The 20,830-nt window shown below is 48.0% G+C and overlaps 1 protein-coding gene across 2 annotated transcripts in view; it reads right to left on the bottom strand.

The window, feature by feature from the left end:
- ppfibp2b (PPFIA binding protein 2b) overlaps positions 1–20,830 on the bottom strand; it is a 290,466-nt gene that overhangs the window by 205,050 nt on the left and 64,586 nt on the right. Inside the window, exon 1 of one of the 2 annotated variants that reach the window (XM_070899494.1) lies at positions 16,621–16,681. The exons of the other annotated variant lie outside the window; for it this stretch is intronic. Within the exon in view, the coding sequence (XP_070755595.1) occupies positions 16,621–16,668 (48 nt within the window). The 5' untranslated portion in view covers positions 16,669–16,681. Of the gene's footprint in view, positions 1–16,620; positions 16,682–20,830 lie in introns of those variants that run through there. 2 annotated transcript variants of the gene reach the window in all.

Below are 20,830 nucleotides of genomic sequence, written 5' to 3' on the forward strand. Positions count from 1 at the left end.
GGGGAGCGGGCAGGGAAGTGGAACTGAGTCCATGATCAGATCAGCCATGATCTTATTAAATGGTGGAGAAGGCATGAGGGGCCAAATGGCCGACTCCTATTTCTTATGTTCTTATGTATACAGTGCCTTTAACATAGCAAAATGTCCCAAGGTGCTTCACCGGAGCGTTATCAATAAAAACATTTTTTACAGAAGGAGATAGCAGGACAGGTGACCAAAAGCTTGGTCGAAGAGGTGTTTTAAGGAGCATCTTAAAAGGAGGAAAGAGAGGTTGAGAGGCGGAGAGGTTTAGGCAGGGAGTTCCAGATCTTAGAGCCGAGGCAGCTGAAGGCACGGCCGCCAATGGTGGGGTTGAGAGAATAGGGGGATGGAATACAGGGCAGAATTGGTAGAGCGCTGAATTCTCTGAGGGTTGGAGGAGGTTTCGGAGATAGGGAATGATGAGGTGAAGAGGTTTACGATGAGATTTAGAGAGCTTAGGGCCCAGGCAGCTGAAAGCACGGCAGCCAAAAGCACGGCAGCCGATGATGGAGCGATTAAATTCGGGAATGTGCAAAATTCAGTTTGTTCTCAAAATAATTGGATCCAAGCCACCCACAAGAAGCTCGTACAGGGACGGTGAGAGCCACAGTGGGGCTTTCGCCTGCTAAAGGGCACCTCGAAGCCACACTTACATGGGAACAAGGAACATAGGAACAAGGAACGAGTAGCCCATTCAGCCATTGACTCAGTGGGTAGCACCCTTGTCTCCGAATTAGTTGACACGCATTGGCTCCTGGTTAAGCAATGCGGCGATTTCAAAATTCTCATCCTTGTTTGCAAATCCCTCCATGGCCTCGCCCCTCCCTATCTCTAAATTCCTCCAGCCTCACAACCGCCCCCACCCCCGGAGATGTCTGCGCTCCTCTGGAACTCCCTGCCTAAACCTCTTCGTCTCTCTACCTTTCCTCCTTCACGACGCTCCTTAAAACCTACCTCTTTGACCAAGCTTCTGCCGTAATTTCTTCTTGTCTGGATCAGTGTCAATTTCTTTTGCTTGTTTTATAACACTGAAGCGCCTTGGGACATTGTACTGTGTTAAAGGCGCTAAAAAAATTCAAGTTGTTGTTCAAGTCCCATTCTAGGCACTTGAGCCCAAAAATCTACACTGATACTTCCAGTGCAGTGCTGAGGGAGTGCAGCACTGTCAGAAGAACTGTTTGTCAGATGAGACGTTAAACCATCTGCTCTCTTGGATGGATGTAAAAGATCCATTGAGATCTATTGGGAAGAAGAGCAGGGGAGGTTATCTCCGGTGTCCTGGGGCCAATATTTATCCCTCAACCAGCATCACTAAAAAACAAATTATCTGATCATTATCACATTGCTGTTTATGGGAACATGCTGTGCGCAGATAAGCTGCTGCATTTCCTACATTACAGCAGTGACTACACTTCAAAAAGTACTTCATTAGAGCTTTGGGACATCTGGTAGTCATGAAAGGAGCTATATAAATGCAAGTCTTTCTTTCCAGCCTGTTTCGCCATTTAATTCGATCATGGCTGATCTGTACCTCAACTCCATTTTCCCACCTTAGCTCCATATTCCTTAATATCTTTACCCAACAAAAATCTATCGATCACAGTCTTGAAAGCCCCAACTGATCCCCCAGTATCCACAGCCTTTTGGGGGGGGGGGGGGGGAGAAAGAGAGTTCCAGATTCCCACGACCCTTTTGTGTGAAAAAATGTTTCCTGATATCACTCCTGAATGGCCCAGCTTTAATTTTAAGATTGGGCCCCTTTGTTCTGGAAGCTGAGAAAATGGTTTCTGTCGATCCTATCTGTCATATATTCAACTCTCATTGTAACCCATGTATAAACTGACCTAAGTTGTACACCGTGGGAACATTGACCACTAGGTGGTGAACTTGTGAGCGACACTCCTAACCTGGATTTTCAGGTATAAAAAGGGAAGTTCCACCCACCTTCATCACTTCAGTGCTGGCTAATAAAGGTTACTGGTCACAGAGTGACCTACTCTCAAGTATGGGCCTTGTGTGCATTTAGACTGTATAGTAAGGACATATTATTGGCGATGAGAAACTGGGATTTAAACCACGCGAGCATGGCCACTAGTAGCACAGATGAGAGGTACTGTGTTGGTGATGATTGGGACAATTTTATTGAGAGGCTACAGCAAAGTTTTGTCATTAAGGAATGGCTGGGACAGGATTCGGCCGACAAACGCAGGGGTCATCTCCTGACAGTTTGTGGATCTAGGACGTACTCCCTGATGAAGGACCTTCTAGCGCCAGAGAAGCTGGCGGACAAGACTTTTGAAGAGCTCAGTAAGTTGATCGGGGAACACTTTAAACCGGCAAGCAGCATGCACATGGCAAGACACCAGTTTTACACGCATCGGCGGTGAGAAGGGCAAAGCGTTCCAGACTTTGTGGCAGACCTCCGGCGACTGGCGAGCCTATGTAAGTTCCCAGATGCATGCAGAGCGGAGATGCTGCAAGACTTTTTTATTGAGGGCATCGGGCACACTGGGGTTTTCAGGAAACTGATTGAGACCAAAGACTTGACTCTGGAAACGGCAGCTTTGATAGCCTAGACATTCATCTCAGGGGAGGAAGAGACCAGAACGATGTTTGACAAAAATCTTGGTTTAAATGCAGCAAATGGACAGGGAGTCAACATTGTTAATGCGGCACACAGTTCTCCAGGCAGACAGGGGCAATCGGACATGCCCCAGCATGTAGTCAAACCTAAAGGGGGAATTCAACAGAGACAATGGCTAGCTGAACGGCGATTCATGCCGTCGCAAGGGACAATGCGGCCAGTAATGGGGCCATCAACACCTGTCAATGATGCGTTTAAGGACAGTTACAGTTACAGAGACAGAATGATCGACTGGTAATGGACCTTTTGTTTCCAACAAAGGCTCATGTTGGAGGTGTGGAGGCAAACACACAGCCAGAGCTTGCAGGTATCAGCAATAGACCTGCAGAAATTGCAACGTCAGCTGTCACTTGGGGCGTATGTGCAGGAAGCCTGCAGCCAGGTTGATGTACGAGGAGGACGGGCCTGTTGCAAGCCCTACGAGGCCAAATGGACACTGGGGGAAATCGCTGGAAGCTGAAGTTCAGCGAGTTCATGTGGACACATATACAGTTCATACACCAGGTCATCACTGATAATGATGAAAGTGCTCCTCAATGGCATCCCAGTATCAATGGAGCTAGACACAGGGGCCAGCCAGTCCCTGATGAGTATCAAACAGTTCGAAAGGTTGTGGGCGTCCAAGGCCAGAAGGCCAAAATTATTGCCAATTGATGCACAGTTACGGATATATACAAAGGAGATCATTCCGTTTCGTGCTAGGCAGCGCCACGGTAGTCGTGACCCACAAAGATTCGGAGAACAGGTTGCCACTCTGGATTGTCCCGGGGGATGGTCCCGCACTGCTGGGGAGGAGTTGGCTTGCTGTCATGAACTGGAAATGGGGCGATATCAATGCAATTTCCTCTGTGGAGCGAGTATCATGCTCACCGGTCCTGGACAAATTTGACTCACTATTTCAACTTGGCATTGGCACTTTCATGGGGACCAAGGTAGTGATTCACATAAACCCAGATGCTAGACCAGTACATCACAAGGCCAGAGCGCTGCCGTACGTGATGCGGGAAAAGATAGAAGGCGAATTGGACCGCCTGCTGAGGGAAGGCATCATCTCGCCAGTCGAATTCAGTGACTGGGCGAGCCCGATTGTGCCGGTGCTCAAGGCGGATGGGTTGGTCAGGATATGTGGTGATTACAAGGCCACCATCAATCAGGTGTCACTCCAAGACCAGTACCCGCTACCGAGAGAAGAGGACCTCTTTGTGACGCTATCCAGTGGCAGACCTTTTTGAAAATTGGACCTGACCTCAAGCTTATATGACCCAGGAGCTGGCGAGTGAGTCGAAGAAGCTGACCACCATCACGACATACAAGGGGTTGTTTGAGTACAACAGATGTCCGTTTGGGATTCGCTCGGCCGCCGCGATCTTTCAACGAAATATGGAAAGCCTCCTCAAGTCGATTCCAAGGACGATGGTTTTTCAAGACGATATCCATATCACGGGTCGCGATACTGAAGAACACCTCCGCAGCCTGGAGGAGGTGCTACGCAGACTGGACCGGGTAGGTCTGTGACTGAAAAAGGCGAAGTCCGTCTTCCTAGCTCCAGAGGTAGAATTCCTGGGGATGAGGATAGCAGCAGACGGGATCAGACCTACGGTGTCCAGAACAGAAGTGATCCAGAGAGCACCCAGACCCCGTAACATGACGGAGCTGCGTTCGTTCCTGGGGCTCCTGAACTATTTTGGTAACTTTCTTCCCAAATTGAGCACGCTGTTGGAGCTGGTACACGTGCTTCTAGGCAAAGATCGTGAATGGGTCTGGGGGGACAGCCAGGAAAGGACTTTTGATGGAGCATAACAAATTTCGTGCTCTAACAATCTGTTAACGCTATATGACCCGTGTAAGAAACTTGTTTTAACGTGCGATACGTCATCCTATGGGGTCGGATGTGTGTTGCAGCATGTTAATGCCAAGGGTCAGTGACAGCCGGTAGCTTATGCCTCCAGAAGTCTGTCCCAGGCAGAACGGGACTACGGGATGGTAGAAAAGGAAGCGCTTGCATGTGTATATGCTGTAAAAAAAATGCACCAGTACCTGTTTGGCAGGAAATTTGAGCTGGAAACAGATCCCAAACCCCTAACGTTCCTTTTGGCCGACAACAAGGCCATAAATGCAAATGCATTGGCCCACATACAGAGGTGGGCACTCACGTTAGCCGCTTATGACTATACAATTCGGCACAGACCGGGCACTGAAAACTGCGCCGATATACTCAGCAGGCTCCCACTAGCCACCACCGAGGGAGCAACTGAGCGTGCTGCTGAGATGGTCATGGCTGTTGAAGCTTTCGAAAGCGAAGGCTCACCCGTGACAGCCCGTCAGATCAAAGTCTGGACAAATAGAGACCCGCTACTGTCTTTAGTCAAGAAATGTGTCCTGAATGGGGACTGAGCAGCCACGTATGGGCATGCTCTGCGAAATTCAAACCATTTCACAGGCGCAAGGATGAACTCTCGATTCAGGCCGACTGCCTGCTGAGGGGAAACTGAGTAATCATGGCTCCAGATGGGCAGTGAGATGTTCATCAGGGAACTCCACAATGAGCACCCGGGCATGGTCATGATGAAGGCAATTGCCAGGTCACACGTTTGGTGGCCAGGGATAGATGCAGACCTGGAACTTTGTGTTCGCAGGTGTAACACGTGTGCCCAGCTGGGCAATGCGCCCAGGGAAGCACCCCTTAGCCCCTGGTCCTGGCCCGCCAAGCCATGGTCACGCATCCATGTGGACTACGCAAGTCCTTTCATGGGAAAAATGTTTTTGGTTGTAATAGATGCCTACTCCAAATGGATCGAGTGTGACATTCTCAATTCAAGCACATCCTCTGCCACGGTAGAAAGTCTACGGGCAATGTTTGCAGCCCATGGTCTACCGGATGTCTTGGTCAGTGACAATGGCCCGTGCTTTATGAGCATTGAATTCCAGGACATCATGGCAGGAAATGGTATCAACCATGTCAGAACGGCACCGGTCAAGCCGGCCTCAAACGGCCAGGCGGAACGAGCAGTGCAGATAATCAAACAGGGGATGCTCAGAATCCAAGGGGGTTCCCTACAAAGCCGCTTATCATGCCTCCTGTTGGCCAATAGATTCCGACCACACTCACTCACAGGGGTCCCACCCGCAGAGCTGCTAATGAAAAGGACGCTCAAAACCAGGTTATCCCTTATACACCCCACCATGAAAGAAATTGTTGAGAGCAGGCGCCAATCATAATGTGACTACCATGACGGGAATGCAAGGGCGCGATGTATTGATGTCAATGACCCTGTCTTTGTACTCAACTACGCTGCAGGGCCTAAATGGCTCGCAGGCACTGTGATTGCCAAAGAGGGGAATAGAATTTTTGTAGTTAAACTTACCAATGGACAAATCTGCCGCAAACACATGGATCAAACTAAAAGGAGGTTCAGCAACCCCATAGAAGAGAGGAAGAACATGATGTAGAGTTCACTCCCCCACAGGTGACTGAACACCGGAACCAAGCGGAGGAGAGCCCAGTCACTGTGAGCAGTCCGGACAGGCCTGAGACACCGCAAACAGCAGTCACTCAGGCCAGTGCCCAACAACTGGAGTCCCAACTCAGGCGCTCTACAAGGGAGCGTAAACCACCAGAGACTTAACCTGTGATCCAAATAAGACTTTGTGGGGAGGTGATGTCATGTATTCAACTGTCATTGTAACCCATGTATAAACTGACCTAAGTTGTACACCGTGAGAACGTTGACCACTAGGTGGTGAACTTGTGGGAGACACTCCTAACCTGGACTTTCAGGTATGAAAGGGGAAGCTCTACCCACCTTCATCACTTCAGTGCTGGCTAATAAAGGTGAATGGTCACAGAGTGATCTTCTCTCAAATATGGGCCTCGTAATCATTTATACTGTATAGTAAGGACATATTACTATCGAATCCCTTTATCATTTTAATAAGTTTGATTAAATCACCCCTCAACCTTTTAAAGTTAATGAAATACATACAAGTCACAGTGTCAGCTGTGGCTCAGTGGGTAGCATTCTTGCCTCTCGAGTCAGAAGGTTGTGGTTCCAAGTCCTATTCCAGGGACTTGAGCAAAAAACATCTTGGCTGACACTCCAGTCCAGTGCTGAGGGAGTGCTGCACTGTCGAAGGTGCTGTCTTTCAGATGAGATGTTAAATCGAGGCCCCATCTGCTCTCTCAAGTGAATGTAAAAGGTCCCATGGCACTATTTCGAAGAAGAGCAAGGAATTTATCTCCAGTGTCCTGGGCCAATATTTATCCCTCAATCAACATAACCAGAAAAACAGATTATCTGGTCATTATCACATTGTTGTTTGTGGGAGCTTGCTGTGCACAAATTGGCTGCTGCGTTTCCCACATTACAACAGTGACTACACTTCAAAAAGTCCTTCATGGGCTGTAAAGTGCTTTGAGATGTCGTGAAAGGCGCCATATAAATGCAAGACTTTCTTTTCTTTTCAAGTTTATGCAACCTGTCCTAATAGTTTAACCCTTTTAGCCGTGGTATCAGCCTGGTGAATCTGCGCTACTCCCCAACCAAGGCCAATATATCCTTCCTGAGGTGCGGGGCCCAGAACTGAACGCAGTTACACTAAATGGGGCTTAACCAAGGCTTTGTACAACTGAAGGTCCACTTCCTCCCCTTTGTATTCCCGCTAATTCTATCGCAGCTGCACACTCTCACTTCTGTAAACCTCCAGCTGGCATGCAGAAAATGTTTTTAGTGTAAACACAGCAGTACTATTTACTATACACGGCAAATCAACGTTAAAAACCACCAACTCCCACCACCAGACCTGAGCTGGGGAGCTGGAGGTTTACATAGGCCTAAAGTAAATAAACCCATCTTCTTACCGTACCTTGGCCAAGAGAACAAAGTGCACAGATAAGGTCACCTCATTAGAGTAGAGAAAAGGGAAACAAAATGTTTGCATTTCTATAGCGCCTTTTACGACATCCCAAAGCGCTTTACAGCCAATGAAGTACTTCTAAAGTGTGGTCGCTGTTGTAATGTGGGAAACGTGGCAGCCAATTTGCACACAGCAAGCTCCCACAGACAGCAAAGTGATAATGACCAGATAATCTGTTCTAGTGATGTTGCTTGAGGGATAAATATTGGCCCCAGGACACTGGGGATAACTCCCCTGCTCTTCTTCGAATACTGGCCATGGGATCTGTTACGTCCCTGAGGGGGCAGACGGGACCTCGGTTTAATGTCTCATCAGAAGATTCAACAACCACAACATTTATATCGTACACAAAAAGGTTACAAGGTATTTTACAGAAGTACGAAGGGAGCCCAATGCTGAGCTAAGGGAGAGATTTGGGGCTGGAAATTTGCTGGGATACCGCTGCTCGTGAGGGTCGGAACAAGGGCGCTAAAGGGTTTGCAGCCCGAGCGTCGGCATTGGCACCGCTCGGCAATTTCAGTGTGCCGGTACCGGTGGGCAACGTCCTCGGTATCGACCCGCTTTCAAAATCAGTATTCCACTGCACCCGTAGCACCCCATAGTGACCCCGCCAGAGAAAGCTGGCGTGCAGAGCTGTCCCGGGGCGATAAGGGAAGGAATGACTGCAGGAGGTCAGTGTGATTGCTTTTATTTCCTTTTTGCGTTTTAAGTTTATTTGGGGCAAGTAATGTATCGGGAATGTTTTTTTGTGTTTTTTTTGTTCTGATTTTAGTTTCCCCAGGGAGGTCTCTCTCAGGGCGTTACGCAGCCGGCTCTTTAGCTCGGGATATTCAGTTACTCACCCAGCCTAGCACCCTAAGATAAGTGTGGAACACCTCCCTTAGCATACCGCTCCACTCTCAGGGAGCAACCACGGAATATTTTGACTGCCGACGCAAACCATTTCTCGGCGCTAAATTTATCCACCACTCGACAGCAACGCTTAAAAAAACCCTCAATCTAATCTCCAGCCCCAAGGAGAGGTAATGAATAGTTTGGTCGAAGAGGTGGCTGTTAAGGTACTATATAAATATAAATAGAAGTTGTAGTTAACAGTTTTACATATCTTTTATACATCTTGTGTGAAGTGCTTTGGGATGTTGGAGAGATTTAACAAGGTGCTACGTAAGTGCAAGTTCTTTCCTAATACGGTCACGTGAAATGCATCGGACAGTCAAATGTTTACTCAATGAATACCAACAGAATGGGCACACTGGTAATTTCTCCACAGTCATGGAAGTCAAAGTAATGCTGGTGCAAGTGTACGTTGTAATCCTTAATTTATCCTTTAATCCTTCTCTTGATCCCCACGACCACCTCTTTGCTGCCTCGCTGCCTGTCTGCCAGCAAGTAACAGAAGAATCACAACATCTTCCAACTGAAAGATTAGGAGGAGGCACGCCATCATTTTAGTCCCCCGTCACGCTTGGAGTTACTGTGCACAGTTTTGCTCTGCATATTAGTAACAGCATACAGAGGCACTGGGAAAGGTGCAAAAAAAGATTTACAAGGATGAGACCAGAACTGAGAAGTTGTACCCATCAGGAAGGACTAAACGGGCTGAGTCTCTTGTCTCTCGCAAAGAGAAGGCAAAACGGGCGACCTGATCGAGGTCTTTAGGATTATAAAAGTGTTCGAGAGGGAAGACATAGAGAAGGACAAGGCAGCAGGTGCATGGGAACACCATCACCTCCAAGTTACACACCATCCTGACTTGGAAATATATCGCCCGTTCCTTCATCGTCGCTGGGTCAAAATCCTGGAACTCCCTCCCTAACAGCACTGTGGGAGCACCTTCACCACACGGACTGCAGCGGTTCAAGGCGGCGGCTCACCACCACCTTCTCAAGGGCAATTAGGGATGGGCAATAAATGCTGGCCTTGCCAGTGACACCCACCTCTCCAGAATGCATACATTTTGAAAAAGCCGGACATACTTATCCCTCAATCAACATAACAAAAAACAGAATATCTGGTCATTATCACATTGCTGTTTGTGGGAGCTTGGGGCTGTGTACAAATTGGCTACCGCATTTCCTACATTACAACACTAACTGCACTTCAAAGAGCACTTCATTGGCTGTAAAGCGCTTTAGGACATCGTGAGGGTGTGAAAGGCGCTGTAGAAATGAAAGTCTTTCTTTTCTTTCAACTTAATATCCCACCTGTAGGAGAGGACCTCTAAACACGTCTTCAGTACAACCCTAAAGTGTCAGCCTAGATTAGGAGGCTTGACTCCCATAACCCTTTGACTGAGGGACAACATTGCTACCAACTGAACCAATGATAGAACGATGGCTGCTGGTCTTTCTATGAATGCTCGCTATGAACCTTCATTCCACAATTGCTCATTGTTATTAAAAGTGGTTCCTTGCCCAAAGTCATGAACCCATTAGTCACATGAATATATTTGTACTCTGTGTGTTAGAATTTAGCCATTACTAAGTGCAGCTCAACTCAGGTGACCTTGATCAGGAGGCTACTTTGCGGAACACCATCGTTCAGTCCGTAAGCGTGACCCCGAGCTTCCGGTCGCCTGTCACTTTAAATCTTTCCTCCCTTTTTTTCGATTTACAATCCCCCCCTCCCCTTATTTTCCCATGGCAGCTGGTGATTATTCCACCATTCACACCCCATCGAGACTTATCTTTTGTTTCCTAACTTGTGCCATTACCATCTCAATTCGGCCCATCATCCCTTTTGTCTCTTAAATCTCTCCTGCCTCCCACCCTATCACAGATCTTCCCCTTTTTTCTTTCCTCCCCTCCCCATTTCACTGTCCCTGCACTTGCTTAAGAATCTGTGACATCGCAAAATTTTTCAGTTCTGACGAAGGGTCACAGACCCAAAATGTTAACTCTGTTTCTCTCTCCACAGATGCTAACTGACCCGCTGAGTATTTTCAACATTTTCTGCTTTTATTTTAGGAGACCTTCTGTCTGATACAACAAATTGCATTTATATGGTGCCTTTATCATAGAGAAATCGTTCCCAGGCATTTCACATTAGTACAGTCAGATAAAAATTGTCACCAACGAAGGAGATATTAGGAGGGCCCAAAATCTTAGTCAAAGTGGTGAGTTTTAAGGAACGTCTTAGAGGAGGAAAGAGGTGGAGAGGTTTAGGGAGGGAATTGCAGAGTACTGAAGGCACGGCCGAAATGGTGGGGCAAAGGGAGTGGGGGATGGGCAAGAGGCCAGAGTTGGAGAGACGACAGTTCAGGGCGGGGTTGTCAGGAAGTACGGGAGTGGGGGTGGTGGCGATGCCATGGAGAGAATTTTAAAAGTGCTGGACCTTCTTTTAATAGCCCCCAAATGCTATAAATGTGCAATAAAGGTGGTATTATTAAGAAAACAAAAACAAGAGAGCGAGAAAGAGAGAGAAAGCAATGAATTGGGCTTATATAGCGCCTTTCACGACCACCGGTCATCCTAAAGTGCTTTTGTCATGTATCTTACATTCTTATATATAACTGTATCCTAACATGCTATACATGACTGTCATAAGATATGACCTGTAACCACCAACATACCTTACCACCAGGGGTGCACTTGCAAGAGACAGGTATACAAGGGCAGGTCTCAGGCAAGTGCAGCATTCCAGTGCTGTGAAATAAAGGTGCAGGTCCAGAGTGACCTTGACTTCACTACATGCCTCGTGTGAATCTGTACTGAGGGGACAGGACTTTACAGTGGCGATGAGTTACGGGATTACAGAATCCACAGAATGGCGAACAACGGATCAGATGAAAAGTACAATGCTGGAGACAATTGGGAGGACTTTATAGAAAGGCTCCAGCAAAGCTTTGTAACCAAAGTCTGGTTAGGAGACGACAAAGCAGACAAGAGAAGAGCCGATCTCTTGACCAGCTGTGGCTCGAAAACATACGCTTTAATGAAGGATCTGCTGAACCACCCGAGAAACCAGCAAGTAAGTCGTTTGAAGAATTGAGCACACTGGTAAGAAATCACCTGAAGTCAGCGAGCAGCCTACACATGGCCAGACACAGGTTCGACAACTACAGACGCTGTGTGGGCCAGAGCATACCCGACTTCATGGCGGAACTTCGGAGGTTGACAAATTTATGTGAGTTCTCCGATGAACTGAGGAGAGAAATGCTGAGAGACTTTTTCATTGAAGGAATAGGCCTTGCAGGCATATTTCGAAAGCTCAGAGACCAAGAACCTGACCTTAGAGGCAGCAGCACTGGTTGCACAGACATTCTTGGTAGGAGAAGAAGAAACGAGGTTGATTTACAATGCAGGTACGACAACTAACAAAATATCGAAACAAGAAGTTCACAGCACTAAACAAGATGCTACCCCCACACACAGACAAAACCGGGAGAACAGGCTCTCGACAGCAGGCAGTGACGCCAGAAGCCATCAAGGGCCACAGGAACGGCCATTCACACCTCATCAACCCACAATGCGAGCAATCAACTACAAACTGAGAGAAGCTCAAGAGAGATCAGCCAGACGCAGCTCATTCTTTGCAAGCAGTCTGTGCTGGAGGTGTGGGGGTGGGCACTCGTCAAGGGGATGTCGATTTCAGCAGGCTGTTTGCAGGAACTGTGAATATACAGGGCATTTGGCCCGCATATGCAAGAAAACGGCAGCTCGGCTGGTATACGAATCGGATGGGTCGGAAAGCGGACCAGAAGACGGTGGGGACAGTAACCGGGACACCAATGTACAGCGGGTCAACACGATCAATGGCCGCTGCTCCCACAACAGGACGCCTCCTATAATGATGAGGGTCCTACTCAACGGGATACCTGTCAACATGGAGCTTGATACGGGAGCGAGTCAATCTCTCATGGGCGCTCACAATTTGAACAACTGTGGCCGCATAAAAGAGACAGACCAAAACTCACAAGGGTCGACACCAAACTAAGGACCTATACCAAAGAAATCGTACCAGTCCTCAGCAGCGCCATGCTCTCTGTCACACACAAAGGGACAGTGAACCAACTTCCCCTGTGGATTGTCCCCGGAGACCCCCCAGCACTGCTGGGGAGAAGCTGTCTGGCAAAACTAAACTGGAAATGGGATGATGTCCATGCCATGTCATTAGAGGAACGGACCTCCTGCTCAACAGTTATAAAGCGATTTGAACATCTCTTTCAGCCAGGTGTGGGCACTTTCAAAGGGGCCAAAGTCAAAATCTACATCACACAGGATGCTAGACCGGTTCATCACAAGGCCAGAGCTGTACCCTATGTGATGAGGGAAAAGATTGAACATGAACTAGACAGGCTTCTGCGGGAAGGCATTATATCACCCGTGGAATTTAGCGACTGGGCAAGTCTCATCGTCCCAGTCATGAAGCCTGATAGATCCGTACGAATCTGTGGGGACTACAAATCTACCATAAACAGAGTCTCCCTACAGGACCAGTACCCGCTGCCCAGAGCGGAGGACTTATTTGCCACATTGGCTGGAGGTAAACTTTTCTCAAAATTCGACCTCACATCTGCGTATATGACGCAAGAATTGACCGAGGAATCCAAGCTACTCACCACCATCAACACACATCGAGGCCTTTTCATGTACAATCGATGCCCATTCGGCATCAGGTCGGCAGCTGCCATATTCCAGCGCAACATGGAGAGTCTGCTCAAGTCCATCCCGGGGACAGTTGTATTTCAAGACGACATACTTATCACGGGCAGGGACACCGACTCCCATCTCCGTAATTTGGAGGAAGTACTAAAGTGGCTGGATCGGGTAGGCCTATGAGTCAAGAAATCCAAGTGCCTGTTTCTCACACCCGAGGTTGAATTTTTGGGCAGAAGGATTGCCGCTGATGGAATCCGCCCAACAGAGTCCAAAACAGAAGCAATTCGCCTGGCACCCAGGCCCCGGAATGTCTGAGAACTGCGCGCTTTTCTCGGGCTACTCAATTACTTTGGGAACTTTATGCAGAACTTAAGCACGCTGCTGGAGCCTCTGCACGTGCTACTCAGGAAGGTGTGCGATTGGTTTTGGGGGGACGCCCAGGAACGCGCCGTCAATAAGGCACGCAACCTTCTGTGTTCCAACAGTGTTTTGACTTTCTTTGATCCAGGTAAAAAGCTAGTTCGCACATGCGATGCGTCAGCGTATGGGGTCGGGTGCGTTTTGCAATATGTCAATATTGCGGGCAAATTACAACCCATAGCTTATGCCTCCAGGTCACTTTCGCGGGCGGAGCGCAGGTACGGAATGGTAGAGAAGGAGGCGCTCGCGTGCGTGTACGGTGTCAAAAAGATGCACCAATACCTTTTCGGGGCCAAGTTCGCGTTAGAAACTGACCACAAGCCCCTCACGTCCCTCCTATCCGAGAGCAAGGCAATAAACATCAACGCCTCGGCGCGAATTCAACGGTGGGCGCTCATGCTGGCGTCCTACGACTATACCATAAGGCACAGACCAGGCACAGACAACTGTGCCGACGCGCTCAGCAGGCTGCCCCTGGCGACCACGGAAGGGTCGGATGAACAGGACTGTGAGATAGTCATGGCAATCAATGCCTTTGAGTCTACAGGTTCGCCCATGATGGCTCGCCAAATCAGAGCCTGGACGACTAGCGACTCCACATTATCCTTAGTAAAAAGATGTGTCCTAGCTGGTGACTGGGCAGAGGCTCGCGATGCCTGCCCCGAGGAATTAAAACCCTTTCACAGGCGCATGCATGAGCTATCACTACAAGCAGACTATCTGATCTGGGACAGCCGAGTAGTCATGCCTCTGCGAGGCAGAGAGGCATTTGTCTTGGAGCTCCACCGCGAGCACCCGGGGATTGTTCTCATGAAGGCCATAGCCAGATCCCACGTCTGGTGGCCTGGTATTGACGCGGACTTGGAGCTCTGCGTCCGAAGGTGCACCATTTGTGCCTAACTCAGCAATGCCCCCAGGGAGGCTCCACTGAGCTCCTGACCCTGGCCTACCAAACCGTGGTCACGGATGCACGTAGACTATGCGGACCCATTCATGGGCAAAATGTTCCTCGTAGTTGTCGATGCATTTTCTAAAGTGGATCGATTGCACCATTTTAAACTCGAGCACAACCTCCACCACTGTGGAGAACCTCGCTACCATGTTTGCAACGCACGGAATCCCTGACATATTAGTCAGTGACAATGGTCCGTGCTTCATCAGCGCAGAATTCCAAGATTTTATAATTGACCACGGCATAAATCACGTCAAGACGGCACCGTTCAAGCCGGCCGCCAACGGCCAGGCGGAGAGAGCAGTGCAAATCATTAAACAAGGCATGCTTAAAATCCAAGGTCCCACGCTGCAGAGTCGCCTGTTGCGATTGCTGCTGGCATACAGATCTCGTCCGCACTCACTGACTGGGATCCCCCCCGCGCAACTGTTGATGAAAAGGACTTTAAAAACAAGGCTCTCATTAATCCTCCCAGACATGCACGAAATCGTTGAGGCAAAGCGCCGTAAGCTGACTGAGTACCATGACAGAAATTCGAGGGGGAGATGGAATGAGATAGGGGACAAAATGTTTGTACTAAACTATGGCAGGGTCCCAAATGGCTTGCAGGGACAGTAACGGGCAAGGAAGGAAACAGGCTACTGTAGTACAAATGGACAATGGCAAAACCTGCCGGAGGCATGTAGACCAAGTCAAAAGCAGATTTACCAACAACACTGCGGAACCAGAGGCAGACTACAATGTGGAACTCGCACCACACCTGGTGGACAGACAGAGGGAACAACTTGAGGAAAGGGCAATCCCAACAGACAGCCAGACGAGTCAACAACAATCACACCAATCGAAACAGACAGCCCAGGCAAGATACCAGCAACCACACCCAAAGAAAAACAGACACCAAGGTGAACAACTGAACCACAACTCAGATGCTCCACGCGAGAGCGTAGACTACCTGAGAGACTGAACCTATAAAGACAATAAGACCTTGGGGGAGGGTGATGTCATGTATCTTACATTATTATATATAACTGTATCCTAACATGCTATACATGACTGTAATAAGATCTGACCTGTAACCACCAGCATACCTTACCACCAGGGGTGCACTTGCAAGAGACAGGTACACAAGGACAGGTCTCAGGCAAGTGCAGCATTCCAGAGCTGTGAAATAAAGGTGCAGGTCCAGACTGACCTTGACTTCACTACATGCCTAGTCTGAATCTGTACTGAGGGGACAGGACTTTACAGCTTTAGTCAATGAAGTACTTTTTGAAGTGTAGTTACTGTTGTAATACAGGAAACGCGGCAGCCAATTTGCGCACAGCAAGCTCCCACAAACAACGTGATAATGACTGGATAAGTCTGTTTTAGTGATGTTAATTAAGGGATAAATATCATGTCCGCGCCGGCTGACAAAGAGCTATCCAGCCTAATCCTACTTTCCAGCTCTTGGTCCATAGCCCTGTAGGTCACGGTACTTCAATGTGCACATCCAAGTACTTTTAAAATGCAATAAAGGTTTCTGCCTCTACCACCCTTTCAGACAGTGAGTTCCAGACCCCCACCACCTTCTGAATGAAAAATATTCTCAACTCCCCTCTAATCCTTCTACCAATTACTTTAAATCTATGTCCCCTGGTTATTGACCCCTCTGCTGAGGGAAACAGGTCCTTCCTATCCACTCTATCGAGACCCCTCATAATTTTATACACCTCAATATGGTCTCCCCTCAGCCTCCTCTGTTCCAAAGGAAACAACCCCAGCCTATCCAATCTTTCCTCACAGCTAAAATTCTCCAGTCCAGGCAGCATCCTCGTGAATCTCCTCTGCACCCTCTCTCGTGAACAATTGTGGCACACAACTTAAAGAACGTACTTGAAAGGCAGGTTTCTAGAGACGTTGTGTAGCTTAATGACATGTTTTTGAAAGAGCAGACTAGCAATTGATATTCGGTAACCCACCCAGTGCTGAAGGCGTTGGGGGGGTGGGTACTCTAATTCACGAAGAGAGCTGTCAAAACCTGCACTGATTTCCCAAATTAAAACACACCAGCACAAAAAGTGACTTACCCTTTTCAGCCAAGTCAGATGCCTGTAAATATCGATCTCACCATCCATGCTATGGATCGGCATTAGCCATTATCCCAGGGAGAGAGAGAGAGAGAGAGAGAGAGAGAGAGAGATAGAGGGAGGGAGGGAGGGAGAGGGAGGGAGAGGGAGGGAGAGAGAGAGAGAGAGAGAGAGAGAGTGAGAGAGAGGGGAAAGAGAGAACTTTCAGCACGAATGTGAATTCCAATGCAGGGAATAGCAGCAAGACGCTGGAGATGCCGTGTGAATCTGATCCTCTTTCTGCTCCCCGACTCCGCGAGGCCGGGGAAACAGAGTGAAACTGAGGCAACGTAGGACTGTGTCAAAGCCGAGGCAGAATGTTTCGTCTCACGTCGATCCACAGAGCATCTGGATTGCAGCAAAAAAACTTTTAATGACACGCTCTCGACGGTGAACTTGCTACAGGCATTGGGTTACTACGGCATACTTGCTGTCAACAAACTCACTCCAGCATCGACGTAATCTGACACGGGTTGCCTTTCATTTTTTTTTAAAAAGCAAGAGTGTTTGTTGTTAAACCAGCAGTCCCATTTCTGTATTGATCAAGCGAGACAGACTAACTGCTGCCCGGCACCAGCTATTTCCTGTCCGACTAGTAGTGATCACACACCATGAGCCATTCCAAAACAACCGCTCCTCCCCCCACACTGCATTTCACTCTGGGTATCAGACTAAAAATAGCACCGTTCACCCTTGTCCCGTGAGCTTCAGTGAAAGGTGAGCAGCTAAGTTACAGAAGGCTGAGGGATTCTTCGGTGAGCCGAAAGTTGGTTGCAAAAAATCTCAACGGCGCTCTATTTATTTTTTGGGGACTGTCACTTTTAGCAACTTTCTTACCCTGATTTTCCAGCCTGCCCCTCCTGCAAAGCTCTCCGGTTCCCCCCCGGCAATAGCGGGTTAATTTTAAAGCCGCAAATGGGATTTCAAGCGGGCTAATCTGCTTCAAATGGCTTTCCGTCTTCACTGAGCAGGCACAGTCTCGGTTAGGGCAGGATCTGCACTTCTGATACTCAGTCACAATGGAAAACTCCCAGTTGCAGTGCTGAGGGAGTGCTGCACTGTTGGAGGTGCTGTCTTTCACATTGGACGTTAAACCGAGGACCCTATCTGTTCTCTCAGGTGGACGTAATTGATCCAGCGGCACTATTTTGAAGAAAAGCAGGGGGAGTTCTCCCTGGTGTCCTGGCCAATATTTATCTCTTAACCAACATCACTAAAAAACACATTATCTGGCCATCAGCATGTGACTGTTTGTGGGAGCTTGCTGTGCGCATATTGGCTGTCACGTTTCCTACATTACACCAGTGACTGCACTTCAAAAAGTGCTTCATGAGCTGTAAAGCGCTTTGGAATGCCCTGAGGCCGTGAAAGGCACTCTTTAAGAACATAAGAAATAGGAGCAGGAGTAGGCCATTTGGCCCCTGGAGCCTGATCTGTCATTTAATACGATCATAGCTGATCCAATCATGAACTCAGGTCCACTTCCCTGCCCGCTCCCCATAACCCCTTATAAATACATGTCTTTCTTTTTCTATCTCTCTCTTTCATTCTTTATCAAATGTTGTCCAGAGCAGATTGTCACTCAGACTTGTTCCTGCCTGGCCGCCTCAGCACTCAAGCAGACTGCTACTCATTTCAGCAACGGCAGCCCTTTCTATGCTGCTGGGCATTTCCACTGACAGCCATTCCATTATAAAAATGCATACATTCCACGCATGTTCCAACAACTTGCATTTAGATAGCGACTTTCACAACCTCAGGATGTCCCAAAGCGCTTCACAAACAAAGAAATACTTTTGAAGTGTAGTGACTGTTGTAATGTAGGGAACGCAGTAGCCAATTTGCGCACAGCAAGCTCCCGAGGTGCTTCACATGAGCGTGATCAGATACAAATTGACACTGAACCACATAAGACTTTAGGACAGCTGACCAAAAGCTTGGACAAGGAGCTAGGCTTTAAGGAGTGTCTTAAAGTTTCCCCTGGCTATAGAGTCTAGAACTAGGTGGCACAGTCTCAGGATAAGGTCAGCCCTTTAAACGCGAGATGAAGTGGAACGTCTTCACTCACCGAGGGTTGTAAATTCTCTACACCAAAGGGCTGCGGATGCTCAGTCGTTGAGTATATTCAAGGGTGAGCTCAATTGATTTTTGGACTATACGAAAATCAAGGGATATGGAGATCGGGCGGAGTAAGTGGAGTTGAGGTCCAAGATCCACCATGATCTTACTGAATGGTGCAGCAGGCTCGAGGGGCCATGTGGCCTACTCCTGTTCCTAATTCTTATGTTCTTCCGAGAAAGAAAGATAGAGAGGCAGAGAGCTTGAGGCCTCTGCAACTGAAGGCACAGTCGCTAATGGCAGGGTGAAGGAAATGAATGATGCACAAGAGGCCAGAGATGGAGGAACGCGGAGGGTTGTAGCATGTATTAAATGTGCTGTTATGGCAACGTATACGTGTAACAAGTTCAGGGTTCACTTTATCTTTCTCAATGAACCAGCTGCAACTTTGGGCTGGATTTTGCGGTAAACGGTGAACAAACGGGGCCAGCCATTTGTTACACAGACATGTTATGTATGGCCTTTTGTCTGGCAAGTTCATGTCAGCCAACCATCCAAATAGCACGACGCCCTCAACAGGACATCTGGGACCCATGTGAACAGGGGAAGCAACTGTGCATCTCCTTAACCAAACAGTGACAGCCGTGGCTCAGTGGGTAGCACTCACGCCTCTGAGTCGGAAGATTGTGGGTTCAAGTCCCACTTCAGACACTGGAGCACATAAATCTAAGCCGACACTTCCGTGCATTTTATAAGAACAGTAACATTACACTATTCCATGTCTTTGAATGGTGAGTCGGATGGCGAGATACCGTTTTAGGGATGCATTTGGAGGAAACCCACATCGGAACTGCATAAAATACTAGTTAGGCCACAGCTGGAGTACTGCGTGCAGTTCTGGTCACCTCATTGGAGGAAATGTGATTGCACAAGAGAGGGTACAGAGGAAATTTACGAGAATGTTGCCTGGACTGGAGAATTTTAGCTATGAGGAAAGATTGGATAGGCTGGGTTTGTTTTCTTTGGAACAGAGGAGGCTGAGAGAGTCCTTATTAAGGTATATAAAATTATGAGGGGCCTAGATAGAGAGGATAGGAAGGACCTATTACACTTAGCAGAGGGGTCAACAACCAGGGGGCATAGATTTAAAGTAATTGGTAGCAGGTTAGAAGGGATTTGAAGGGAGATTATTACACAGAGGGAGGTGGGGGTCTGGAACTCACTGCCTGAGGTGGTAGAGGCAGAAACCTTCACCACGTTTAAAAGATACTTGGATGTGCACTTGAAGTTTCGTAACCTATAGGGCTACGGACCAAGAGCGGTAAAGTGGGATTAGGCTGGATAGCTCTTTGTCAGCTGGCACGGACACGATGGGCCAAAATGGCCTCCTTCCGTGCTGTAAATTTCTATGATTCTATCTCGGACAGCAACTTCCGGATTTCTGTGTTTAACTGTATGTGTGGGCGTCGGAAGTTGCTGCCCAATCTCCACGTCAATAACAGAGTGTTTGCAGCCTTGCCATTATTTTTATAGCAAAATTTAGCCCAATATTTTTGCAGGGGGGGCGGTGCTAAACAAGGAATTAATGTGGGAGAAGGTAGATAGCAACGGAACAGGATGACTGCCTACGACCGAGTACGTCCCATTTCCTGCACTTCAGCCCTCTTCCCCATTCCCCTCCTCTCTTACAACTGTGATTGGGTCCCACTTGCCCTTACCTTCCACCCCACCAGTCTCGGCCTTTAGTAGATCGTCTTTCGTCATTTCCTCCATCCCCTGCCAACGTGATCCCATCGGCAAACACATTTTCCCCTTCCATTCCCGTTCAGCATTCCGAAGGGACTCAAGTGTTTGTGTTTTGGAGATCAAAAGGGAGAGGTGAAAAAAATTTGGTTGTTCGTTGAATTCTTAAATTAAAAGGGAGATTGAAAAACACAACATTGGACGCATTTATGCTTGAGCCAAGAGCTGGCATCTACACGATGGGCAAAATGGTCTTGTAATGTATTTGCTTCACAGGTTCTTGCTTAATAATTCATAGCAACACATTGCTATTAAGAACTAATTGGTTTATTAACAAAAAGGTTTAAGAATCACACAACACATTACCAGT

This window comes from Pristiophorus japonicus, chromosome 14 (assembly GCF_044704955.1).
Source record: "Pristiophorus japonicus isolate sPriJap1 chromosome 14, sPriJap1.hap1, whole genome shotgun sequence".
Classification (NCBI taxonomy): Eukaryota; Metazoa; Chordata; class Chondrichthyes; family Pristiophoridae; genus Pristiophorus; species Pristiophorus japonicus.